Source organism: Montipora capricornis, chromosome 10, assembly GCF_036669925.1.
Source record: "Montipora capricornis isolate CH-2021 chromosome 10, ASM3666992v2, whole genome shotgun sequence".
Lineage (NCBI taxonomy): Eukaryota > Metazoa > Cnidaria > Anthozoa > Scleractinia > Acroporidae > Montipora > Montipora capricornis.
This window is the reverse complement of record NC_090892.1, coordinates 60,151,373-60,178,872: the sequence shown is the minus strand read 5'-3', so window position 1 is coordinate 60,178,872 and position 27,500 is coordinate 60,151,373. Positions and strand designations below refer to the sequence as shown.

At 40.0% G+C, this 27,500-nt stretch overlaps 2 protein-coding genes across 9 annotated transcripts in view; one reads left to right on the top strand and one right to left on the bottom strand.

The window, feature by feature from the left end:
- LOC138018407 (F-box/WD repeat-containing protein 7-like) overlaps nucleotides 1-27,500 on the bottom strand; it is a 50,751-nt gene that overhangs the window by 13,428 nt on the left and 9,823 nt on the right. For 2 of the 8 annotated variants that reach the window (XM_068865024.1, XM_068865027.1), the window contains exons 6-12: nucleotides 22,962-23,039; nucleotides 22,808-22,880; nucleotides 22,560-22,671; nucleotides 20,455-20,579; nucleotides 18,101-18,176; nucleotides 17,615-17,730; nucleotides 15,146-15,844 (exon numbers count right to left, since the gene is read on the bottom strand). In XM_068865024.1, coding sequence (XP_068721125.1) covers nucleotides 15,716-15,844; nucleotides 17,615-17,730; nucleotides 18,101-18,176; nucleotides 20,455-20,579; nucleotides 22,560-22,671; nucleotides 22,808-22,880; nucleotides 22,962-23,039 — 709 coding nt within the window. In that variant the 3' untranslated portion in view covers nucleotides 15,146-15,715. Of the gene's footprint in view, nucleotides 1-15,145; nucleotides 15,845-17,614; nucleotides 17,731-18,089; nucleotides 18,177-20,454; nucleotides 20,580-22,559; nucleotides 22,672-22,807; nucleotides 22,881-22,961; nucleotides 23,040-27,500 lie in introns of those variants that run through there. The other 6 variants (XR_011126014.1, XR_011126016.1, XM_068865026.1 and 3 more) reach the window with 6 other exon arrangements.
- Nucleotides 2,580-14,993, top strand: LOC138018972 (ALK tyrosine kinase receptor-like). The gene is made up of 3 exons (XM_068865646.1): nucleotides 2,580-2,927; nucleotides 9,142-9,262; nucleotides 14,013-14,993. Exons 1-3 carry the CDS (start codon nucleotides 2,580-2,582, stop codon nucleotides 14,831-14,833), a joined length of 1,290 nt encoding a protein of 429 aa, XP_068721747.1. The 3' UTR covers nucleotides 14,834-14,993.

Below are 27,500 nucleotides of genomic sequence, written 5' to 3'. Positions count from 1 at the left end.
GTTTTCGGTGTATGTAGAAAATACGAGCGGTTTTTCGGTTTTGTTATCCGATGTGCTTTTTGCTTTCCTATTTTATGCTATTTTGCTGTTCCGGTTTCTCTTAGATTTGAGCGGCAATTGATCTCGAATAGAGTGTTATTTATTTATTTATTTATTTATTTATTTATGTGCAATTCATCAGCAATATGAAAACCATATGTACAATAAAAAATGTAAAACCAAGTATAGATAAAACTATATAAACTACATTAATTAACTATCTTACTCAATATCATACAATAAAAGCTGCTTTCCATGAATGCCGTGTTTAGAATAATGGCTTAGATAACCTCTTTAATCAGTCGTTTGAATTGATTGAGGGACTCTGCTTTCCTTAGTTCTAATGGCAAACTGTTCCACAAAACTGCACCACCATACCTAAAGCTGTTTTTTGTAGTAGTTTGTGCGCCGTTTCGGAACATTTACCTTATTCACAGAGTCTCTCAAACAAAAACCTGGATCGCGATGGACATTTCGAGTGCCTTTGAAAGACTAGGGATTTCCATCAGTTAAGAGTTCAAATAAATTGTTGACATCAGTGCCATAGTTAGAGTAGGTTAAGACACGGGCTGCTCTGTTTTGTAGTTTTTGCAGTTTTTCCTGCAAATTTACTCCACAGTTTTCTCAAACAATATTGCAGTAGTTGAAATGAGGTTGTACTAAAGCCTGATAAATAGAATGTAAGGTCCCATAGGGGACAAGATGCCTGTTTTCACTCACGTGATCAATAACCTTGTTTTTCCTCCGAAACAAAAGAAAACATTTGAGTGATAATAGAGCTGAATTCCCGGAGACGTCACATGAAAACACTCTATAGCCGCGAAACGCTTTACCGAAAATGAGCCCATAAAGTCTGGGCTCGAGAGAGCGGCAGAAATAAAGTCCACGACATTCATAAATACTTTGATGAAATAAAGTGTTAGTGTAGTTTGCTCTGTATGCCCCACTTGTCACCATTGTATCGGTTTTCTGAAGGTTTTGTATGCGGTTTTCGGTTTTGGCCGAATTTTTTTGCAGTTTTGCGGTTTTGAATGATTTGTTCTTCGGTTTTGCAGTTTCTAATACACCCCAATGTCCCCCTCTGAGAGATTTGAATTCATTACGAGTGATTTGACTTTGCTGTGAGCATTTGGTTTTGATGTGACAGTTGTGGGCCACAGTACAAATGGACCCAGATGCACTAACATATGGGAGAATCGGCCCGAGGCTTTGCGAGCGTAGGCCATGTGAGAATATATTCCATCGCTGCGGGGAGGAGGGAAGGGCGAAATCTCCTAGCACGGGTCTAGAGACCTTAAACTTTGCTGGAACTGGCTGAATAAACAAGTTACTGCTGTTAAATATGGTAGAAACGCTCGCCGGAATACTATACATTCCCCTGGGTCACACTGGAACTTTTGGCAGTGTACAGTGGCTTACTTTGGCCTTTATGCATGTATTCCCCTTGTGAGAATAGTAATATATTCTATTCACTTTTATAAATTAAATTGAGATCATTCCAACTACAAAGAACACTTCTATGTACCTATTTTTAAATTTAAAAAAACTTCAGTGAATTAAGAATTTCTAGATTTCTTTTCCTCTAAGATATTCGGAAAACAATATGTATAACATAACAAGCGTTTCACAATTCGCCGCTTTCTCTTGGTGCTGAGTACCCTGTGTGCCAGAGGTTTTATTTTTCTTTGGCGAGGAGCGAGCGGTTAAAACGGAGAGGCGAAAAATACGAACCTCTGGTCACGGCAGTTAAGAATCTCACTTCCATACAAATTCGGAATAAGATATCTTGCCAAACCGGTTTTCTACAGTGATGCCAATGTTGTACCCAATTCAAGTCCTTTGGAAATAGAACGTTTGATTTTGACAGTTCCCATCGTGCAGCAACCAATCAAAAGCGACATGAAAACACGAACTAATTACCGTTGGTGGCTGCGGTTTAGTTTTCTCACGCGTGACTAGTTTCTTAATCGAAACACGATATTTCTATTGTTCCAGTTTTCGGATTTTCTTTCAGCTGTAGGATATGCGAATCAATCAAGGCATTCAAGGGACAAATAACGATTACGATAGCATCTTTTGGATAATGAATCCACGATCATGAAAATACGAACAAACTTTCGGCACAAGTTGAAATTTCAATGATTTGCGGCATCCAGTTGGCAGGACCTGAACAGGCTCCAATTATAAAATCCCCGAAAATCCAGAATTTGCTGTGAATTGTACTGTGCAAACCTCTAAATACTCGTTCGAATTCACAGCCTTCCACCGCCAGTTTTGTTTTCGTAGGAGTCCTTGCGCTCAAAACCGGTTTTGTGGCCACTCGTGTGCACTATCGCCGTTCAACCAGTGAAATTTAGTGTTAGATTGTTTTTACTCGGAAAGAAATGGCACTGACCATGAAAACCAATCAGCGACCGTGTTCATAATCACAAATCATGGAAGTGAGATACTTAACCGCCGTGACGTTCGCCTCTCCGCTATAACCAGTCGCCCCTCGCGAAAGAGAAATAGAACCTCTGGCACCCGGGGTAGGTGATGAGATGGCTCTAACCGGAATCTTCATTGCAATTTTTCTCGTCTTTGGACACTTCCAGCAAGTGCCCTGTTTGAATCGAGAAAAAAATACCAGATTCTTCAAAGGAACAGTACTAACTCAACGTCAACGTGCACTACACAGGGATGTTTTGAAGAAAATTCGCACTTTAGGGCCAATTCAATGTGGGCACGCGTGCTTGAGTGAGAACAACTGTGTTTCCCAAACGTACTGTCAAGATCAGGACATAGGAAAAGGCGTTTGCTTTCTTCATACCAGTGTAATTCAAGAGGAAAAGCTGAATATTCTTGTGCGAAATGACAAGTGCACATATCAACAGTACGTCAATTTTCACGTGAGTAATTTTTGTTATTCATGCACCAGTGAGTCACATTGTGCAGGCAAGCAACTGATCTGAAATCAAAGTATGGATGACAGCAGTTGCAAAGCGGCTTAAGTTATCTTGTAAAACAATATAACCCACGAAATAGAGAAGCGATCTTCCCACTTATCTGGATAATTTAATTAAGCAATTGTCACTTATGAACACCTAAAAGTATATACGTTTATTTCATTCAATACTGAGCCCTGTCTCAATTTGGGACGTTTGGATTAACTAGTATTAGGGACCTCACGCAAAGATGACGACGAAGCCAACGAGAACGTTGTCTATAAATATGATTTTCCGTTATTGTAATAATTTCGCATGATTTCGTTAGAACCCCAAGTCGTTCGGAATGGAATGTGTTTATCAACTTTGCGGGAATAATATTGGCATGAACGGTGTGTTTGTTTGAGAAGAAAATTAAAAATATTTCGTGAGGTTCTCACGTACTCTATACAACCTTGAAATTAGTCAATTCACGTCGTTGTCAGGACGAGGACGACAAAGAAATGTACCAAAGTGTAAAATGCACGCGCAGGGCGTGCAGAGTCTTTATTTTGTTCACTAAGCCCATTGTTTCATTTGTGGCGCTTCCGTAGCCCCCGCGGTTGTCCTCCCTGTTGCACTTTGTAATAAAGTTGTCACACTTTGTAATGCCTGTCGCACTTTGTAATTACACTTGTCGCACTTTGTAATAGAAAAGCTGTCGCACTTTGTAATAACAGACCATCGCACTTTGTAATAAAGTAACTGTCGCACTTTGTAATAACATGATGATGGCAAACAGCCGAAAACGTTTGGTTTTTAATTTTAATTTTCAAAAATTACCTTGTAAATAGCATATTTGTAATAACACTTGTCGCACTTTGTAATAAACTTGAAATAGATGGTCGGAGGACAAGTAAACCCAGTAATAAGTGTCATCATCGACAACGACAACAATCATAATAAGTGTTCACATCAACTTCTGGCTTCAAGATCTTTCTGGGGAAGTACAACTCTTTATATGCGTACGACCTCGTTAGAGAGAAAGTGTCTACGCCTATGACAGGGAGAGTCGTTTAAAATATGGGAGTTAATTAATTGTTAGTAAAAATAATTAGTTTCCCCTATACCCCAACCGAAATAAACGACACTGGACCAATCAATGTACATGAAAGCTTAGGGAGCTGGCCGCTGCAGCCGATTAGGATGGCCGCTGCACGTCAGACCCTCTTTATTGGAAAAAGGAAATTACACACAAAGCGAGAAACATACGAAAATGAGTCTGCCGCCCGCCAGGAAAAACCCCTGAGGGGAAACCTGATCCCTCCCGAAACCAGATCCAGACTCTATTACAATCTCAAGGGAGTAAGATTGCTAACTACAGGGGCACCCAACGAGAATATAAACATATAAACATATTATTGTTAAACGTATAAGAGTTTTTAAACGGTAGATATAAGCATATTTCTATCTCCTAAAAATTTTTCATCTGTTCGGATTTCCTAGCTGAAAGTCTGGTGATCGAAAATTATAGGTATCAAAACTTACCTTTTCGAAAATTTCAGCCAGAAAAAAAGGCTTCCGAAAATTCTAGGTGACCTTTTAGGGTAAAAATCCGTTAAAAATGGCCAATTGTACATTTTTCAGATGTTCGGAAATCCTAGGACACGCAGGCGAGCAAGAAATTTTACAACAATTGTTCCGAAAATTCTAGATCTCAAATCGTCTTCCGAACAGATATGTTCCGAAAATTGTCGTTGGGTGCCCCTGTAACTACTCGACAACATAAAATCGTGAACGAAAGACCAACGACAACTGAAGTAACGAAAACCGTTAGATAACGTACGTAATGAGACTAAAAAGATATAAAATTGACTGTGCGGGAGCAGCGCCAGACTAGAATGGAACTGTCAAAACCATGTGCTCCTAACTGTCGACGAACTAGCCTCGTTACCATGGTATCTGTCACTTGTCTAGTGAACCATGAAAACAGTAATTTTCTGCTACCGGTAATCTGCGAACCGCAGAAAATAGCAGAAGGTGTCCTTCAGGCAAAACGTGGTCGTATAAGCAAAATATCTTGTAAATTTTAGTACTAGCACAGGCAACTAGAAAACCTACGATTTCGTTACCTGCGAGGTATTACTTGAGACATATACAGAGATATTACTTGATTTGTCTTTATTACCATGAATAAGCTATACATAAAACCAAATGAAAATCACAAACTCAGCACAACCCGGTGCCACAATCTTTGTCATCATAGTCATTATTGTCACTATTATTTTCGCACTAAAAAGTTCTTTAAAACATTGCATATCACGTCATTGTGCCACGATGACCACTACCGTAATGAATGTTGTGGAAATTTCGAATACGCTGGAACCTACATGAAACGGCATCATTCATAATAATGAAAAACTGATTCAGAAATGCGACATCACAAAGTATGGCCCAGGTAACATAACAAAACTTAAAGAAAATGCGAACACGAAAAGCAAGTATTATGATACTAACAAAACGTGTGAGTCTCAGATGTTTATGTTCAATTTCCATCTTCTATGTAATTTAGTATCCTACTTAATTGTTTCGCCAATATATGTCCATGATGAGGAACCATCCATGCAAGACGTATATAACGCAGGATGAGCCAAGCATTCGCCCACTTTTTTTTGAAATTATTCGCCTTAATTCAAGCACAACACCGCTTGAAGGTCCAAACATTTTTAGGATTTTTTTGACGCTGACTTTTCCCGCTACAACGAGACTAGAGAACGAAATATGAGGCAGAACCTTCAAAGCCAGCCTTTGGCCGGGTTATATCTTGAAAACGAGTATTAACGTTGCATAGTTGATTATAAACGTGGCATCTGTGGTTAGGCCACGAAAAGTTTGAATAAAGTAAGACCTGATCAATGATTATGGTTCGAATTTCATTTGGAAGCCTATCCATGTGACAGGTCAAATCGTCGAAGTGATTGACCATCCCGACGCTGTCATGTCCAACAAAGCGGATCTCCACTGGTACAGGGGATTTGTCTGTAGACACTGCCGACGCCTCTTCTCTATGTTTCGTGGGCACCACCTCTGCCTCTTGGGAACTTAATGAATCACCATCTTTTTCTTGGTTACATTCGTAACTTTCTTCCAGGTGTGGCTCTTCCTCCGAAACAGAAGTCCCACCTTCGACACCTCCGTGCTGCTCCGCATAGTGTCTCACAAGGAGGCAGCTGCACTCTCGCATAAGGTATGCTCGCAGACGGAGAAATCAGTGTGGTGGCATTATGCCCCAGAGTTGAAACAACTAAAACGTCAATGTTATACAAGTCTGCTGCCGTTTGTAAAGTTATTTGGTCACGACAGGTACCATCCGTTGCCACTGACTGCAAGTACTGTGACCAAGGCACACCCGCATATAGTTTTAAAGGAAAGCCTTCGGTGTCAGTTGGATTGTTCTCCAGGTATTCTACAATCTCCTCACGGACTTTTTCCGGCGATCGGTGTATACCCAGGCGATTTAACCAAAAACACGGCGTTCCAAACTGACAGTTTCCGTCACCTTGGCGGGTTACGCATCAGAGTTATACTCATGCGGGCAGTTAAAGGCATCATCAATTTTTTCCTAAGTTCTCGCAATCCCTGCTTTTTCTTGCTTGTGTTCCCTGTCTGGCGTTTGCGAATGCTCACCGAGATCCACTTTTCAATTTGTTCGTTAGAGTTCGGCGGCACAAATCTTACTTTATATATGTCATGATTCTTTTTACTCTTCTTAAGAACGGTGCCTTTCACCACAAATCTCCCCCCTTTTTGCGGTCTGTAACGGATCAAAACGTTGTCTTTGAGTTTAAAGTTTTCAGCGTTGTGGAGCCGTTTGTGCTGTCTCATCATCCGATCGTTAAGTTTTGCGCTATAAAGCTTATCTCTGTCCCGTATTTTTTTTACATTTTTCCTATATGAAGCCAGTTCTCGTTTTCTTGGTGCGCTAGTAATTACATCATTACCATCCGAATCTACACATTCCAGAGACGCCTTCACTAATAGATTAGATTTCTGTCCGTAATAGATTTCAAAAGGAGTTTTCCAGCCAAGCTCTTCCTTGCATTCGTTGTTCAAAATCCGATTGTAGTCATCGAGATTTGCTGCCCAATTAACTCCCTTCTTCCCCAGAGTTACCAAGTCGTACATAATCTTTTTTCTCAATTGTCTATGCGATCTCTCTACCTTCCCCTGAGACTGCGGGTGGTAAGGACTCGACTTAATTAATTTTATCTTTAATGCCTTACAAAGAGGTCTAACTTTCCTTCAAACTCCGATCCACCGTTGCTTTAAAGGGGATCTGGTGAACCACGCTCTGCATTGGTCGCTTTGAGGGCTTGGGTAACATGGTGACTTGCTTTCTTTTCCAGTGGGCGCAGCCAAGAATACCGGCTAAAGACATCCATTATGCCCAAAACATATCTGTACACTCGCCCGTCGTGTTCAACAGCATCTTTGCGTAAGTCCATGAGATCAACTTGATGTTGAGCTCGAACGGATTTTGCGGTAACTGGTCTTGGCGCAGCTTTATTGGTAAACTTGACGTTATGAATGCAACACTTTATTTTGCTGTTTGTCTCTCTCAGTATATTTCTCTCGCTCAGACCCACAAAACCAGCAGCAGCTCGATTTCGCAGCTTTTTGGATCCACCAGACTATGCGTCATCAAACGTTTTTTAGACAATACGCGATATTGCTGACTTCTTTACCACCTTTTTGTCATCAAAGTGCAGGGTTAGGGTTGCTTGAGGCCCAAAATGGAAGCGATCACGATTTCGGCAATAACGCACGACGTCATTCATTTGTTCGCGTGTACGTTCTGCTACGGGCCCGTTAAATTTTCCTTCATCGAATTCAGCTATGTACAACATGGACCAGTTTTCTCCACGTGGACGGGAACTTTTCCCACTCTTTTCATAATCAAAGTTTTCAGATTCATGGACAAACTTGATGCCTACTACAGACGCCATTTTCTGAAAGCAGAACAGCAAAGCGGTCATTAAGTCATTACAATTGACCAATCAGGTGTCTTTCCTAAAATAGCCTCGCAGCTTGACTACGAGCTAAAATTAGATTTGAAAAGATTATCATGGGAAGAGGCCCATGTATGGGGGATGTGTTCTCTTACCCTCATAGTCTCTTATTTTAAGTTTATTACAAAGTGTGACAAGTTTATTACAAAGTGCGACAGTTACTTTATTACAAAGTGCGATGGTCTGTTATTACAAAGTGCGACAGCTTTTTTATTACCAAGTGCGACAAGTGTTATTACAAAGTGCGACAGGCATTACAAAGTGTGACAATTTTATTACAAAGTGCGACAGTACATTGTCCTATCGTAAGGTCCCTATTAATACCTAACGAAACATAGTCTTCGAGCTCCAAGATGCACGTAGAACGAACATCATTACCCTTGTACTGAGATGTTCAAATTTTCTTTTCAATTGAACGTACTTTGTACGCGATGTTATCCAGTGCTCACTGGCGTGTCGTGTCGCGTGTCGCAGGTCCGGTATAAGTTGTCCTGAATTCAAGATATTGGAAACCAAAATCCTGAATTCAGAAATGCAGAAATACAGAAAGTATCCTAAACATCTAATTAGGCCTAAACAAAAGTTCTTAGGCCTAAGGTTAGCTTTTATAAATATGAATACGAATATTAATTTGTACCCGCAACACGTGACACGCGCCAATCTCGAAACGTTCCCCAGGAAAGAAACAGATTGTTTCCGACTGGACTTGGGAGTCATCCGAGCTGTCGGCGTGATCTTGACAAAAATCTTCCTTTTGTTACGAAATTTCGAAAACTGGAACAAAAGTTCTCATTTTCAAAATTTCTCGAAGATGTATACCATAGACATCTTTCAAAGTTCGTATCCTTGTCATTCGTAAGATGGCGCCAAAAATCACTCTGGCATTTCTTTCAACTAATAAAGTAGGAATCAGCGCTCTCGAGAGGTTCCCTTTGAAACCTGTGCTTTTAGCCTGCAGAGCAAGACGACCGTTCAGAATCTATGCTTTCAAAAGGGATTTTATAACACAGAGGACAATTAAACCCGCACTTAGAATGTTTCAAGCAATGTCTGCAAATATGAAAAACATATTCATGAGAATGGATTTTTTGGTCAATCTGTCAATATTTGTTTTCCCGGTTTTCGCACAGGAGGCCTCGTGTACTCAGAAATGCAATGGTAGAGGCAGGTGTCAATTTGATTATGTCAAGAGACGTTACTCTTGCAACTGCGAGGTTCCATACGGTGGAGAGTACTGCGAAAACACTCAAGGTATGGTGAATGCCTGACGATACAACGAAAGCAAAAAAGATAAACTTTATGATAGTAGTTGTACTTTATAACTGGCATTTTCTATACTGGACGATTTAGCATGAGTAAAAGAATATGAAATTCCCCTTTAAGTTTTAGAGATGAGTTGAACCCTGCTGAGAAGTTAGGAATCAATGATGTTAGCTGAGGGGCGGGGAGGGGCTGTAAGGCCATTTTACCCCTTTTCCTCGGTCCGTTTACCATTCATTGCGTTTCCTTATTGTGGGTTCGTCGGGAAAAAAAAATGGAAACAAACAAAAACAAATGAAAGATAGAGGTTATCCTAGCACATATCTGGACAATTTGAGCAATTATATCTCCATAATTATAGACAGCTAAAAAGTTCAGGCGGCTCCAACGGCATTCGATCCCATTACCTCTGTGATGCCTGTGTATATCTCTACCAACTGAGCTACGGAAGCCACACTGTTGGGAGCAGGTCAATTTGTTGGCCGTCTGAATTTCTCAGGTGTCTATAAAAAGCAATTTCTTAAATTATCCAGATAGGTGCGAGGATCACTTTTACCTTTCATCACTCTACAACCCGCATTTCAAATAATACACATTTTCTTCAAAACAAAAACAAACAAAACAAAAGTAGCAGAAGGAATCTAAAACAGACAGTTTCAACCTGCAGAAAGAGTCGAGTACCTGGGGGAAGACACGAGTAACGTGTGTTAACATGTTTCCTCCCACAATGACAAAAAGGCTTTCATGTGGAAGCCGGAGTGTCACGTCTAGTCTGGTGTTGTAGGTTTAAACTGAAAACTGTTAGGGCAAAAATTTAGATTAAAAGTTTAATTTTTTTTCCCAAGTCACCACCTTCTTCATATGTTTTTTTTTTTTTTGAAAACTCAAAGATATATGTAACACTCTTCCATTCGTATTTAAGCCGTATTCAAACTATACAACTCCTAACTGTGTTGCCTCCTGCTATTTTTCGAAAATCTATCCCGTAATACTTTTCCGGATAGGCACAGGTAGCCCAATGGAGACTACAATATATGTCGGTCCGACGACGGTAGACGGAATAAAAAAGGGGGACGGCCTAAAAGCTTCAAAAATTCTCTAACGGACATCATTTGGCCAACCTCTTTTCAAACGAAAACTACACAAACTAGGCAAGCCGGATCTCAAGGCAAGCCCTCAAACTACTGGACCGCATGTCTCTTTAAATCACCACAAAGTTTGTAGTTAGAGCTTGGACACGTCGAGCCATTTTAAGCTACATCCAGCAGAGTAGCATCACACTGTGTCTGATCGTAACCCTGGTTGCAGTGTGAACCTAAGAAAATCTATTTTAGTCTCCCCTCCTTTGAACGAAATTTAAAATAAACTTCAATTTCGTCCACTCAAATATGAAATGAATCATATGTTGAATGGCGGATATGAAATCAAATGAAGATGTGATCCTCGTAGTTATGAATGTAACTTCATTTCATATATCATTTGATATATCATTTCGCTTATCGATTCATTCATGACGGAAACACTTGAATCCACAAATGACCAGCTCCCAACGTCAACGGCTTAAGAGCTCAGTTGGTTAGAACGTCGTACCGGTATCGCGAGGTCACGGGTTCAAACCAATTGCTAACGTTGCGTTCATAAATGCAAGGATTATAGCTTCACTTGATTTCATATCCGCAGTTCAATATATGATTCATTTCATATATCATTTCGTTCATTGATTCATTCATTACGGGAATACATGAATCCACAAATGACCAGCTCCCAACGTCATTGGTTTTATAGCTCAGTTGGTTAGAGCGTCGCACTGGTATCGCGAGTTCAAACCCAGTTGAAATCTTGAATTTTTCAGGCCCCTCTTCGCAATCATGTGCTAAACTTGTGTTCATAACTGCGAGGATCAGACTTCTTTCATAATGGCGACCAAATAGAATATTCTTCTGTTTTAATGCAAAAAAGCCTTTCTAGCCTCGCTACGACAAGCAAATTTCAAAAGAATATTTGTTTTAAATGAGGGTAATAAGTCTAATTAACATAAATACAAAACAATGTAAAGGAGGTCGCCATTTATGAAAGTGGTCTATAGCTTCACTTGATTTCACACCGCAGTTCAATATGATTCATTTCATATATCATTTCGTTCAACTTAGATTACTTGCAATAGACGTAAACGTGACTTACAAAAAGAGACTTGTAGACATGACAAATTTATAATCTTACAAGAAGGCAGAAAAGTATATTAACCATGATAGATTTACAACCATACATTACTTAAAATAAACATATAAATACAAATAAACTTATAAATTGATTAAAAAGACAAACGCAACTAGATTCATTTTGACAACGTTTCGACATCGTCCGATGTCATCGTCAGGCAATGAATTTTAATCGGATGAAGCATAACTTATAGTACAAGAACAATAGAACAATAGAACAATATATACAATAGTACGCTAACAATAAATGTGAAATCTAAGTAAATAGTTTTGCCCTGACAGAGTCTGACTGCACATTAAGTGATGGTTTTAATTCTTTGATGTAGAACATCTCATGAATTAAGCAATCAAATTTCGATGCGCATTTCTTTAAGACACTAAAACTCGCCGCTGGGGGTGCTGTTGTTAGGCCATGATCTGCTAGGCGATGCCTCCCGATAGCTGAGTATCTATGTTCCTCAATTCGTTGATGCAAGTGACGAGCTGTATAGCCAACATAGCTCGCATCACACGAGCCACATTGAAATTTGTAGACGACTAGTTGTTGGCTGACTAAAGATGGTTTGGGCTCACGGAATTTAAGGACATCCTCGAGCTTGCGGCTGACAAAAACTGGCTGTAGATCTATATCCAGTTTCTTATTTAGCTGAGTAAGTTGGCGCTTCACAATATCGGCTGGTTTTTGGTCAATAAATGGCAAGACGATTCTAATGGTGTTTTTATTATTATTGCTGGTAGATTGTGATTCGACATCTGATGTATTGATAAAGTTACGGATGGTTGCCTCAATCAATTCAGACGGGTATCGTAGCTTGTGAAAAATGGATCTTATGTTTTCACATTCTTTTTCAAACAGCTCGGTCGTTGAGGACAGACTGTACGCCCGGTGAAGCATTGTCTTGAGTAGAGATTTCTTGTATTTGTTGTCCACATGACTCTGGTAGTGCAACAAGAGGCCTTTGTTGGTAGTTTTTCTGTATACGCTTGTGGTAATCTTACTTCTTTGTTTCATCAAAAGCATGCCAAGGAAGGGTAGTGTGTTGTTTACCGCTAGCTCCATTGTAAATTGAATAGATGGATGACAGTTATTTAGCGTAATTAGGAACTGTTCTGCTTCAGCTACATCTCTTATGACAACCAATGTATCGTCTACGTATCGTCTGTAGAATGACGGGAGTTTGTTTTGTTGTTCTAGCATCTCCTCCACATGACACAGGAATACATTAGCTAATAGAGGCCCTAACGGGGAGCCCATAGCAACTCCGTCAGTTTGTAGGTATAGATTGTCATTGAACTGAAATAGCTGGTCTTTGGTGGCGATTTTTAGCAGTTCAAAAAGATCTTGTTTAGAGATGGTCAGATCATATGTCGCACAGAACCAGTTGTCCTTAAAGGCTTTTTCCACAAGCAGGTCTAACGTGTAGTTGTACGCATGAGTTAACCTTCTTCCGAAAGCTTGATGAAACAAAGAAGTAAGATTACCACAAGCGTATACAGAAAAACTACCAACAAAGGCCTCTTGTTGCACTACCAGAGTCATGTGGACAACAAATACAAGAAATCTCTACTCAAGACAATGCTTCACCGGGCGTACAGTCTGTCCTCAACGACCGAGCTGTTTGAAAAAGAATGTGAAAACATAAGATCCATTTTTCACAAGCTACGATACCCGTCTGAATTGATTGAGGCAACCATCCGTAACTTTATCAATACATCAGATGTCGAATCACAATCTACCAGCAATAATAATAAAAACATTAGAATCGTCTTGCCATTTATTGACCAAAACCAGCCGATATTGTGAAGCGCCAACTTACTCAGCTAAATAAGAAACTGGATATAGATCTACAGCCAGTTTTTGTCAGCCGCAAGCTCGAGGATGTCCTTAAATTCCGTGAGCCCAAACCATCTTTAGTCAGCCAACAACTAGTCGTCTACAAATTTCAATGTGGCTCGTGTGATGCGAGCTATGTTGGCTATACAGCTCGTCACTTGCATCAACGAATTGAGGAACATAGATACTCAGCTATCGGGAGGCATCGCCTAGCAGATCATGGCCTAACAACAGCACCCCCAGCGGCGAGTTTTAGTGTCTTAAAGAAATGCGCATCGAAATTTGATTGCTTAATTCATGAGATGTTCTACATCAAAGAATTAAACCATCACTTAATGTGCAGTCAGACTCTGTCAGGGCAAAACTATTTACTTAGATTTCACATTTATTGTTAGCGTACTATTGTATATATTGTTCTATTGTTCTATTGTTCTTGTACTATAAGTTATGCTTCATCCGATTAAAATTCATTGCCTGACGATGACATCGGACGATGTCGAAACGTTGTCAAAATGAATCTAGTTGCGTTTGTCTTTTTAATCAATTTTATCACAAGATCTAGACTTATTAAACTTATAAATAAGACTTTTTTGTAACTTGTGTGATAAGATAACAAAATGGTACGGCAGGGAAAAGACTTTAAGCGAATTTCTCCTTTAAATTTGTTGTTGTATCACTTTTCTTTCAGCTGTTTCTTTCCTTTTTAAAACTCTTGGTGCGACAGGAAATACAGGACCGACTTCAACGTCTCCCTACACAAAAACCACCCTAGAGGGTGCTGTGACTCTGGACAAAGGTATTCAGATCTGGACAGTTCCATTTACAGCTCCTTACGTTCTGACTGTAGCGGGGGCGTCCGGTGGAGAGTCACGTTTTGCCAGTGGGGGTAGGGGTGCTGTTATCAGGGGAGTTATCCCACTGGTTAAGGGAACTAAATTACACATACTGATTGGACAAAAAGGAACGAGGGGTACAAACAGCGCCGGAGGGGCCGGGGGCGGGGGCGGGGGCACGTTTGTAAGTGACTCCAATAATGTACTTTTTGCAGCAGCTGGAGGTGGAGGAGGAGGCGGTTATGGTATACCACAAGTTGGGGACAAAGGTCAAGTAAGCGAGAATGGGAGCGTTAATGGCGGCGTAAATGGTCTAGGCGGGAGAGTAAACGGTACCCAGAAAAATGACGCGGGTGCAGGGGGAGGATACAAAGGCAACGGAAAGTGCTGTTCATTTGTTTTTGAAAGAAACACGTGCACCTCTCAAACGTGCAAGAAGGCTGGCCTGTCGTATCTGAGTGGTGGACTCGGAGGAACTGGCAAAAACGACGGTGGATTTGGTGGAGGAGGGGCGGCATCTTCAAATTTTCCAGGAGGTGGGGGTGGGTATTCCGGCGGTGGTGTCCGTGCTTCCCAAGCCGGAGGGGGTGGCTCTTACTACACGAGTGGAATGAAACCAAGCACCGATGATAATGATGGTGATGGCTATATGTTTATAGAGGTCAAGACTGTCTGAATGGTTAACCTATTTTGTACTCATTTAGGATTAAGTGTGCCTTTCTCTGTTTCAGCTTACGCGTATACGTCCCTTGACATTTAGTGGAAAACTGATTAGAAATGCCCGAAATAGAAAGACATCCCTTGTTATTGTGATTGTACGAGAGCATAGGGTCAACTAGTCACTCAAAGAAACGAATTTTCTTCGCTACTCCCCGCGCCATATGAATTGATCTTTGTGAGTTTTCATGGGGCGTCAGGGAAAACGGAATGCTTAACTAATATGCCATAAAAGGTTTCCTTTCTTGGAAAAACGGAATAAAAATCATAGTTAATAATGAAACTTTCGCTCTCTTGATGTTTTGCCTTGACAAAATTTATCAGTCTATTTCCTTGGTTGTGAAGAAAAGTCTTCAAGTTACGTTTCTTCTTTTTTCCCTTTCTCTTATGCGCCCCATTGCGCCCTAGACACCTTAAATCCAGCATGGCGCTCGGTGAAGTCTCGCGTAACAGTAAGCTAGCTCGAGCCTCCTAAAACGACACGAGCATTGCAGGCTGTTAAAAAGTCCTGACATGAGTGCATAATGGCGAATCCGTGCGCTGCAGGTTAAGGGCATCCGTGGTCTCAGGATGCCGGCATGTGGGGTGTACCACACACGATTACCGAATGTTCACCGGTACTTTGCACAACCAAAAGTGGGTGAACACCATGTCATGCGGCAGATTTATGACTGCAACTAATCATTCGTCGGTTCGTAATTTTTCATAAAAAAGTGAAGTCGCGGCATCAGGGTGCTAACCACTTGATTGTTCTCCTTTTATCCACTGGAACTCGAGCCACAGCTCACCTTGCGATCGACTGGCACATGTGTCATCAACTCAGTTGACGGGTAACATTAGCCTACCAGTAGTTGATGATTGTTAACGTTCCGGGCGTCTCCGGTGAAGCCGTTATTAACCTGGTTTCATCGGCCCACATCAGGTGCAGTAGACTTGGGTTACGATAAACAACACTTAAAAGCTTTCCTTCCTTTTCGACAAAAAAATAAAATTGGTGTAAACATACCTACACGCGCATATTTGGACCACTTAAGATACGTAATCGAAACGACCTAAAATACGATGGCATAAGGGACGTACAATTCAAAGTAAATTAACGCCTACATCTGCAAAGAGGTATAGAGTGTTTTCACTCACGTGATCAGTAACCTCGTTTTTCCACCGAATCAAAAGAAAGCATTTGCGTGATAAAAGAGCTCAATTCCCGGAGATTAGTTGGGTACACCAACATGGCCGCCGTTCTATTGTTTAGGTAAACCAACATGGCCGCCGTGACGTCGGGTGAAAACACTCTATACCAATCACAGCAAAACAAAATTAAAAATATGAAAAAAAAGGATATAAAACACACTAATTATATAGCTATTGAAGATGTATTTTTTCGCAGTTGACTCTGGGATAATACAATTTAAAAAAAAACATTTAAGTGCTCCTTTGTAGGAGTAAAGCCTACGACCTTCCGATTACTAGTTCGTATGCTCTTTCATTGAACCAACTATTGAACCGTGAAAGACTGTGTTGAGCTAGGCCAGGGAAAATGGCAAGTCGCGATTGGCTAAGATTGTAGCGCGAGATTTTTTGCACCAGTGACAGTCAAGCAAAACAACCGCAATCCCGAAATTACTCAATAGGTTACATTCGACTTATGAAAACTCACCTTGATAACGACGCTTAGAGAACACAAACAAAGCAACTTAGAGTGCTACGTGTACTTCGATAAAAAAAATCACTACCCATCTTTCGTCACATTTTGACAGTGCTTTTGCATATTACGAACGTTTTAAGTACTTTTTCCTTTAATTTAATGATCCGCCATACAAACTTTAAAATCTTGGAGACCTACAAGCAATTGCAAAAAGGTTGAGACACTGAAGCGAAAATTCACCATTTCTTCCTAAAACCCCTCTTCGTGTTCATAAGAAAAGTCCGAGCGTTCCTCCCTCCCCTTCCCCCTTTTTCAATGTTGATACCCTTTAGTTTGAGTGCCAAGTGGAAATGGAAACAACTTCGCTTGGGGGGGAGGGGGGGTTGGGGATGTGCTGACTTGAGTGACACGCATTGTGCGATTATCAACAGCGAGTGTCTCAACTCTTTTTGCAATTGCTTGTGGCTAGAGGGAAAAAATGACGTCAAACACTCAATTGTCTACTTCCGAAAATCCCATAATACACCTCTTTTACCCCCAAAAAATTTGCATAGGCATCGTTTTCGATTTCTCTCGGGACATGTTCATGTCCAAAGAGAAATAGCAAACAATGGTTATGCAAAAATTTTGAGGGTAAAAAAAGATGTATTATGGGATTTGCGAAAGTAGAGAATCGCCAAAGAGTGCATTGTGGGTGTGTGATTTAGCACGCCGAACTGTATGCAGTTTCGGGCATTTAGACTATTAACTTCTTCTCTTGTACAGTTAACATGCAGCATTCTTAATCGAGTGATGATTCTTTGATGTAAATCTCTTCTCAATCCAGCTCTCTGGGACATACAAGTGCGGCAAGTTTTAAATCCGAGAAATGGCAGACCGTAACTATAACGTAAAGACCTCTGGATCGAAATAACCTAAAAAGTTTACCAGCTGGGTGTTAACTAAACAAACTTTCATGATTAAAAGAAAAAGAAAAAAAATACTAAATTTATTTCATCGTAATGCCACTTTAAAAAGCCCTTTGTCCGTGTCCTCTAAGCCTCAATATAAGCTGACTTTTTATGTAGCGAAAGCAGACTACAAAAAGGCACTAACCTTGACGTCCCAGATTGCGATACGCTTCCGGTCTCCCCCGGAAATGAGCCGGTTTCCCAACAGGCAAAGACAGCGAACTACTCCAATGTGCTCCTCAAGGGTGTGTAGCATAATACCTGGACACAAAATTATAACGCTAGTCACTCGATCAAATTCGAGGATTGCTTTCTGGAAATGCTTTGAAATAAATTCAGATAATTCATAAGATTTTAGAATCAGGGAACCGTACTTAATCGCCCCGGAGCGTATCATAACGACCCGATATGGCGCTTCTTCAATTAATCAATGAGTGTAAGGACGTCCAGTTGGCGGAAAGAATTTTAACTAAACTCTGTGAGCGGCAGTCATTTTTCAATTCCAAGGCAATCTTGTAACGTTTTAGATAGAAAATAAACTTTGGAGACTTTGTTTAGCTCGATTTTGATCGGTTGTCGGTTGTCGTAATAAGTAATTAAAAAAAAATACTTTTCAATACCTGATACATACCCTGATGACTCCATAAACGGACGGTGCTGTCAGATGAACCAGAGGCAATAATATCATCATTAAACTGCAGACAATACTGAAAAACGAATTGAACTAAGTTTGAAATAAAACCAAAAGCTGTCATAATCTGAAGATTTATTTTGTCCACCAACAGTTTATTTCCCCCAAGACTGGAATAGATAGCCCGCATATGCATTGGGAGGGAATAGGGAGTTTAAGACCACGTTTACACTAGAGCAAAAGTTACCGGATTAGTGACGAATCCGGAACGTTTTAGTGCCGGATTCGTTTTGGTGTTTACACACAAAACATGAATCCGGTACGAAAAGTTCCCAGATTAGTCACGAATCTGGAAAGTTATGAATCCGGAATTCAAAGAGGAAACTTTGTATCCGAATACTTTGAATGGGGAACTTTTCGTTGGTGTTAACAGGTTATCTCACGAATTCGGATAGTCTAAGCCCGCCCGCGATCCTTCGCGATTGCGTTTGCAAAAGGCCGCCGAGTTACCGGCACATACGGCGTTCTTATACTTTTTCCTGAGATCTTTGATTTTGCTGGCGATTCTCTCACGTTTAAAGAGACTGTTGCTGTATTTCAAATTCACTTATCTGTATTTCTCTCGATGACAAACAAATTCACTTATCGAACGACTCCAGGTAACAGTTCCACTTCACTATTTTCTGATTCTGTTCCCGCACTCTTCGCTTTGGATGCCATTTTGAGTAATGAAGCAGCGCTATGGTTTTAATGTAAACATGCAAGAATCCGAATCCCCTAAATTTGATGAATCCGAAAACACTTACAAATCTGGAAATGACCACGGCCGGAGCAACACAACAGAACAATAATATCATTGGTTAAAAGACGAAAAATCACCTTGCCGCAATTCATTTGCGGTAATCTGCGTAACAGCAACGTGCATGCATAACGACGTGCATTATGCATGAAATCACCACGAAATGTGAGGTTTTGACGACAACGTGAGCGTACAAATGTGAACCTGAAATTCTCATTTTTCCCTCTAAAACCGCTCGGACCCAATCTATTTTTAGGCTACTTCGCCTACATTCAACTGTGCGACGTGAGCGAGACGGAATAATCGCGATAGACTTTTTAGAGTGCATAACTATATTTTGTTATATAGCCGAGTTTTTTTGCCGCAGCAGCGCGAGCTCTCATTGGTTGGTTTCCCGCCAAAAGTATCTGAGCGGGCAACAGTGCAAAATCTATGACGTCAGAGGGTAACAGTGCACTGTTACTCGCGAATGTTGACCGATGACCGCCGTTGCTGTTGCCATTACTGGTTTTTTTTTCTTTTTGTGCTATATAACAAATGACTTAATAACTGGTCCCGAGGGAAACAGTTAATTGTGTTTCCCTCGAATCTCAATGATTCCCTCGGCTGCGCCTCGGGGAAACATTGAGATTACAAAATTAACTATTTCCCTCGGGACCATTCATTAAGTGTTTATTGTGGACGGAGACATTTCCGTCGATGTCATCGATCTTAAAGCCCCTCAAGTAGTTTCGGAGGACGCGCACGAATTATCAAAATTGTTTTTCTTTGCGAAAAAGGCTGCGATAGGGAAGCGATTGAAACGTAGCGACTCAGTGAAACATAGAACTAACTCTTCGCAATATGACGCCGCGCAGCGCAGGCCAGGCGGGAAAAAAAAAAAACGAGTACCAGGTTGTCATAATCAGCTACTTTATATGACGTCGTGATTAGCCCCATCACAAACCGCTCTCAAAGAAAAGCGGGGGCACTCCTTACTTAGTCCCAACCAGATTTACTGGGAACAACACAGCTGAATAAACGCCTGCGCATGCGCGATTCTTTGGCGCAGAAACCTCGCAGAAACCCGATTTGGTGGTTTGTTCGTGTTGATTTTGTGTTCTATTTTTGAGACGTTTTGCTTGTCTGGTTTGTGACAAGAAATGGTTCATGATTTTTTTATATCGTTAAATTTACGAACAGGAATAATAATAAGTAGCACATGGAATGTATCTTTGAGGGTTATTTTTTTTTAAGAAAACAATTTTTCCAAACGTTCTACAGGCCTTAATTTTTCGAGATACTTATTTTTTTTCCTCCACATTCTAAGCAATTTTCTTTTTTTCTTTCGAAACAACCACCTTATTTTTTAGGTTTAAATACCAAAAAAAGGATTACCCGCGAATCGCAGCCATTTCAAACCGCGCGCGCCTAAGCCCACGTTCCCATTCGCTGAGCTGTGACGTAGCCTTTGCGTTACTCAGCTCTGTTGCTGAGGACATTAACTCTCGAAATCTGAAAAATAAGCCCCAAAAGGTTGTTCTGCTGGCGTCGCGCGGTTCACTCTTGTTCTCACCACTTCTCCCTTGTGTCCCGCAAAGGAGACTGTATTGTCTCCAGTGTAAGCATCCCAGATCTTGATCAACCCGTCACTTCCTCCGCTGATGATTTTCTTGTCATCAAAATTACAACAGTAAACAGCTATGGAAGATAAAATATAAAAAAAGGTGGAAGAATTTAACAAAAATAAACAGCCTCTACCTTGCGGTTCTCAAAAATTCAAGTCCAGCCGAATTTTTTACAAAGGAAATCAAGGAATATCTTGAAAACAACTACTTCTCCTGTCTTTAATGTTATTTCTGTTATGTGCGTGTGAATGATCTATAATATGATGTAATATGTATTTGTACTGTAAAGTAAGGCATTTATAAAATGAATGTAAGCTGTGCAATCAATAAATACTGGTCTCCCAACTAGTTAAGCTTTCAAGTTATTTTGGGTGACCTACTACTGACTGCGTATTTAATTTAATATTATATCTTAATTGCAACTTCTGTAAATTGGGCAGGGCAAATAAATTGTTGTCCGTTTCAAATTATGTATCGGGAGCTTAATATCGCAAGAAGTAGACGTTGAGTCATATTTTTTCATATGGTCGGTGAAATACACTCAGATGTAGACTGACTGGTGATACGGGCCCCAGTTGTCGGGTCAAGCTGTCCAACTTGGATAAGCGCCCAACTCGAAATTAGAATAAACAACATTTTTAGGATGTAATGAAATTTAAACCAGTTTAGCTCCATCCTCACTTCAAACCGCTGGCCGGTTGGCTCAGTTAGTTGAGCATCGAACTGCCGTGTTGGAGGTCAAGGGTTTGAGCCCACAGTCCAGACCAACACTTAAGGTCAGAAAAAAAAAAAAAAAAAAAAAAAAAAAAATAGGAGAAAGTAAAGCAAATAGTTAGAATTTCTAGTCCTCTCGGAAAACAACGATAAACAGCCCCTCTGTTCAAGTGCATCCTCGCAGTTATGGACGCAATTTTAGAAATTGCGTAAAGGGGTTTGAACCCGTGACCTCGAGATGCCGGTGCGACGCTCTAACCAACTGAGCTATGAAGCCGCTGACGTTGGGAGCTGATCATTTGTGGGTTCTAATGTTCTTCATAGCTCGGTTGGCTAGAGCGCCGCACCGGCATCACGAGGTCACGGGTTCAAACCCCGTTGAAGTGCTGAATTTTTCAGGCTTCTCTACGCAATTGCTAAAATTGCAATGATAACTGCGAGGATCACAGCTTCACTTGATTTCTTATCCGCAGTTCAATATACGATTCACTTCATATATCATTTCATTCGTTCACCGCTCCGTTCATAACCCTGTGAGACGTTAACAAAACCACGAGTTATTCACAAAGCGTAGGTATGGAGTTTTCCTGGTGTTGGGGTCTTCATATGCTGAGCATGCTTTTAGAACGGCCTGCAGTAACTGGCTTGAACCATGCATTTGCTGTAACCCTGCTAAATATTCATATACGTTAAAGCTAACAACATAGAATAAAGTAAAAGCTAGTCGGCCAAGAGTACGTTCCTTCTAGCCAGAGATACCAGACAGAACGACGCAAACTAAAGAGAGTCGCTTCATTGTGGCTATTCGTAACAAACACACAATAGAGCGAGTTTCAAGCGAGTGTCGTAAGACCAAAACCAAAGTAATTACTTTGGCCAATCAAAAAGGACGGAGACAATCCAGTAAACCAATCAAGTAGCCCACAAAAAGCCCGGGTAAATGTACACGCGTATGCCTCGATTGGTTTTGGTTTCACTTCTTATTGGTTGAAAAATGGCGCGAGAACTTTGAACCAATCACTGAGTGAAGTAATGCAAAACCAAAGCAATTCGCTAATTACTTTCGACACTCAATTGAAAACCGCTTTATCTTGTAAAACACAGGTTGCCCTTATTGCCCTTAGTAGCTTTTTTATTGCACAAAGAGCTCTGTGTGCGGCAACGGTTGATTGGCGAATGTCCCACTTGCGCTTTTTCATTGTGGGTCTTCGTACTTACGTCGCCAGTTAGCCTTTCTTTGGAAGCAATGTTATTGGGACAAAAGTTCTTTCTTTCTCTCCATTCAAAGAGTCCACTTGCGAATGGAATGAACTTAACTTGCAAGTAAATGTTTCGATACCTTCTGTGTGTCCTCTGAGTGTTAGCATGCATGTCCCTGAGCCGATGCTCCACATGCGAATCGTTTCATCCCATGATGTTGTAACCACCTTATCTCCATGGGCAACCAGCACCTGTCAAGAGAAGGCCAATCAGCGAGCAAAAAATGACAACAGACCATTGACCAAGGCACATTGTAAATTGCCCTGTTTTTTTCTTTGTGTGTGACCTACAATAAACTATTCCAATACCCTCTAAGCGCTGCTGTACCTGTATCTCATCCGAGTGGCCCATCATAGAATGAATCAATTGACCGGTGTTTGCGTTCCATACACGGACAGTCCTGAGTGAAATGAGATAATGATTACTGTTTGTCGCAAATTCATGATTTTATAATTAACTTCCTCATTTTCCGGTAACTTACAAGTCAGCTGAGGCACTGATAATAGTTTTCCCATCAAAAGACAAATGTTCTACTGCTCCTGTGTGACCTTGAAATGACCTTGAGTACGTAGGAGGAAACAAAAAAGGAAAGAAAAGCCAAGTTTATCATTGACACAGGCAGAGACAAAAAAACAAAAGCAAAAACAAGATAAGTGTTCCAATCACGAGTCCAACCATTGTCCTTGCAGTTATTTGTTTCAATTCTCTAAATATATAAGTAATGGTAATAGGACTGAGTGGAGTCCAATTCGGTCTGTAATCATACAAGAGATAACAAAATCGGACGCACGCGCAGCGGGAGTCTGATTTGTTTATCACGAGTACGATTACAGACCGAATTGGACGACACGAAGTCCTCTTACCAATTTCATCATAAACATTACAATTTCCGAGAAAAGAAGAAGAGCCGAGTTATGAAAGAAAGGGGAAATTTGCATTAAAACACTGACAAAGGAGGCGTAAATTGTTTAATGTCGCTCTGAAAGAAAGAAAGCCCCAGTTTAGGGTTTTTAAGATGGTTGAAACCAAGGGTGTGATTGGTTGATTTAAACGACAACTTTGAACGTGATTATTGAACTTTCCGTTAACAAGCTGTCCGATAACAACTTGGCAAGTAAATAATTGGAAAATAGGAGTCATGATCAAGGAAATTCTTGCTTTGCATCCACGTGAAGAGAAGGCCATGTTGGTGGACAATACAATAAAAAATGGCCCTACAAGTTTTGCATAATAAAAGAGTCAAATTCCCAAAAGACATTTTACTGCAAACTATCAATAGGCCTTATTCACGATAGCCACCAAGTTGGTTTTCAAATTGTCATGCAAATTAGCCATGTGTTATGCTGGGGGGCAAACATTGGAAAAAGGGAAAATTGCGGAAACTCGGCTCGTCGAAATATTGAAATAACATTGCTAAAAGTACATTTTAGAATTTAGAATTAAGTACCTTTTATATAATTTTAAATCTTTTGATTACCTTTGACATTTTGACTTTTAATTCGTTATCTGCTCATTTATCTGTTCATTTTTCACTAAAAAAAACATCGAAGTAACTTTTTTTTTATTTTTTTATTTTTTTATTTTATTTTATTTTATTTTATTTTATTTTATTTGCAACAATACAAGAGAATACAATGCTTACGAACAGTACACTGACTACTTACAGCACTAGCTCTATTTACATGATATTACTCTAATTTTAACAGTGTTTGAATTACGACGACTAACAAATCTACACGACTAACAAATACAGTGAAGACAGTACTACTAACACATGCAGTGACGACAAAGGGCAAAGAAAAAAAAGAAGAAAAATAGATAATTATCATTGCAGCTTGAAGTTGCACTATGGAGGCATCAAAAACAGGGTAAAGGCATGTGGTTCACTACAGGTAATGTAAGATATGCACCTGACAGGAGATTTGAAAGAAACTAATGGGTAGGAGATAAATACAAATAGGTGAAGAAATATACTAATATTAATTAGATCCTCATATATCCTGCAAGAGGTTTCCATTTCTTTGTGTCTCCACTTTTTATTTCTATTTCATATCGTGATTTTAAAGTGCGTATGAAATGTGTAAGGTTTGGATGGCCTTCTTTTGTCTTAGCGAGCCATATGTGATATCGTGCTAAGAGAAAGCAATAATCTATGAGAAGTGCGAATTGAGAGATATCTGGCCTCAGACCCAAAGCCGTAGTATTTGTCAAAGCATAATCCCTAGGAAGTACATTTAGGTTTATCAGCCATTCAGTAAGTTTATTCCAAAAGTGAGATGTGTGGCTGCACGTCCAAAAAAGATGAATAAGTGACTCAGAGGAGGTGTGACAAAAGCTGCAGTTTTCATCGCCCTTTAGACCTATTCTAAATAAGAAGTTATTGGTTGATACGCGTCTATGTAAGAATTTAAACTGGTACTCTATTAGCATAGTGCTCTTTGTGCATTGTTTAGCTAAAATATAAGCAGCAGTCCAATTTATGTTGTCATTTGTTGGTAGGTCACAATCCTGTAGCCATTTTTTTTGACTTGACTCGGGGGTTAAGCTCTTGATACTGATCAATTTTTTATATATTAAGGTAGTTGCTTTTTTGACTTGTAAAATTCTTGTTGTAAGTGGCTCCTTTTCGTGGTCGGTGTTCTGTAGATCTTGAAAATTTGAATCGATCCGAATAGACTTAACAGCGGATATTAATCCGTAGAAGCTGAGAGGGCGAGGGTCAATTTCATACTTACAGCAAAAATCACTTAGCGAGAGAAAGTTGTTGTCCGATCCTAAAAGATGCTTCACCCGAGTTATTCCCTTATTGAACCAATTTTGAAAAAAAATTGTCTTGTTGGCTATCTTTATTAAGGAGTTATGCCAAAGTTGTTGGTCCAGAAAGTGATTTTTCGATGCTATTTCTGGTTCAAAGTTAACTTCTGCCCAAATTTCTAATACTTCTTTTAAAAAGCCATCCGAAGTTGTTATTTTCGATAAGATGTCCTTAACATTAAGGTTGTAGGAAAAAAAGTTTTGACAACCATATTTTTGGAGGGTTATATCGAAAAAAATTTTCCATTTTCCCTTGTTATTGTTATCCAAGTATTTTTTAATCCATGTCGTTTTGAGGGATTTATTGAAGGAACTTATATCAATCATTTTTAAGCCACCATCACCGAAATCGTTGATCATTACCTTCCGTTTTATCTTGTCTCCTTTGCCATTCCATAGAAAAGTGTAGAGTAAGTCATTTATTTCGTTTAAAACTCTGTAGTTTGAGCGAAGAGGTGAGAGCAGGTAGACTAATTGGGAGACCACTAGTGATTTGATAACAGTGATTTTCCCTAGCAATGTGAGTCGGCGGTATTTCCAGCATCTCAGGATTTCTTTAACTTTTTCGAGTTTCTCATTGTAGTTTAAGGAGGCAGATAGTTCGGGATCTGTTGAAATCCATAGACCTAGGGATTTAACCTTGTCTTTTGGCCATTTGAGTTCTTTTCCTGATAACAAAACTTTATCATTTCCAACACTTGCGCCGATCCATAGAGCTTCAGTTTTCTTATCATTGAGTCTGAGGCCAGAGACTTTGCTGAAATCGTCAAGCATTGCGAGGGATGAAAAAAGAGATTCGCGTGACCCGTCTAATATAAGTGTTGTGTCATCGGCATACTGACTTAACTTAATTTCCACATTATTTACAGAGATTCCCTTTATATTAGTATTTTTTCTAATTGCCATGGCAAGCACCTCTGCTGATAGGATAAATAAATAAGGTGAGAGCGGGCAGCCTTGCCTAACACCTCGTTGAATCTCAAAAAAATTACTTGCCCATCCATTATTCAGAATACAGCTTTCAGTATTACTATACAGGGTTTTCACCCAGTTAATCAATGAAGCACCAAAACCGTAGAAACTTAGTGTGTCATGTATGAAGGACCATTCGAGAGAATCAAATGCCTTTTCAAAGTCAATAAAAAGTAATAGGCCCGGGATATTCTTTTCTGTGGCGTATTGGATAATAGAGTCGATAAGTCTGATATTTTCGCCTATGAATCTGTCTTTCAAGAATCCTGTTTGATCATGGTTGATAAGGTTTGGAAGTACTAGTTTAATTCGGTTTGCAATAGATTTTGCTGCGATTTTGTAGTCAGTATTCAAAAGGGTAATAGGTCTCCAATTTTTGATGAAGTACAGTTCCGCATCTTTTTTTGGAATTAGTTTAATCACCCCTCGTCTTTGCGTCACTGAAAGGCAGCCAGAGTCTAAAGCATAGTTGAGTGCCGAAATTAAAAAAGGAGAAATGTCTTTCCAAAAAACTTTATAGAATTCGGCAGGAAGTCCATCTGTTCCTGGCGTTTTGTCGGACTCCATCTTCTTCAGGGCTTCGAGACATTCCGTTTGAGTTAAGGGGCCTTCACATAAAATTGTTCTTCATTCGACAAAGAAGTGGAGTTCACTTCAGAGAAGAATGTAGACTGGAGGCTGTCGGGTTTTTTTGACGTATAAAGGTTTTTGTAGAAAGCGGTACATTCAGATAAGATATCTCTATCTGTGGTGACGAAATCAGTGTCATTAATTTTTAACTGACTAATTGTTCCTTGTTTACAGTGCCTTTTTTCAAGATTTAGAAAGTATGCAGAGTTCCTTTCGCCCTCGTTGTACCATTGCGACTTTGACCTAATAATTGCACCTTTGGTCCGATACTCAAAGATGTTTTCCAGTTCTTTCTTTAAGGTAAAAATTCTTTCTGCAACAATATGGTATGAGGGGTTACCATTGCTTGAATTGTCTATATGTTTCTCTAAAAAAGCGATTTCGCGTTCCAACATTTCTTCGCGTTTTCTAGTTGTCACGTTTTTGTATGCAGCATAGGATATTGATTTCTCTCGCACCTTTAATTTGATCATCTCCCAGAGTAGGGCTGGGTTCACCGAGATGTCTTCTTTGTATTGGTTCACAGTGTTTTCAATTACTGTTTTAATTTCTTGGACATATCTCATTTCGCTTAGAAGAGACGTGTTCAATTTCCAAAAACCTT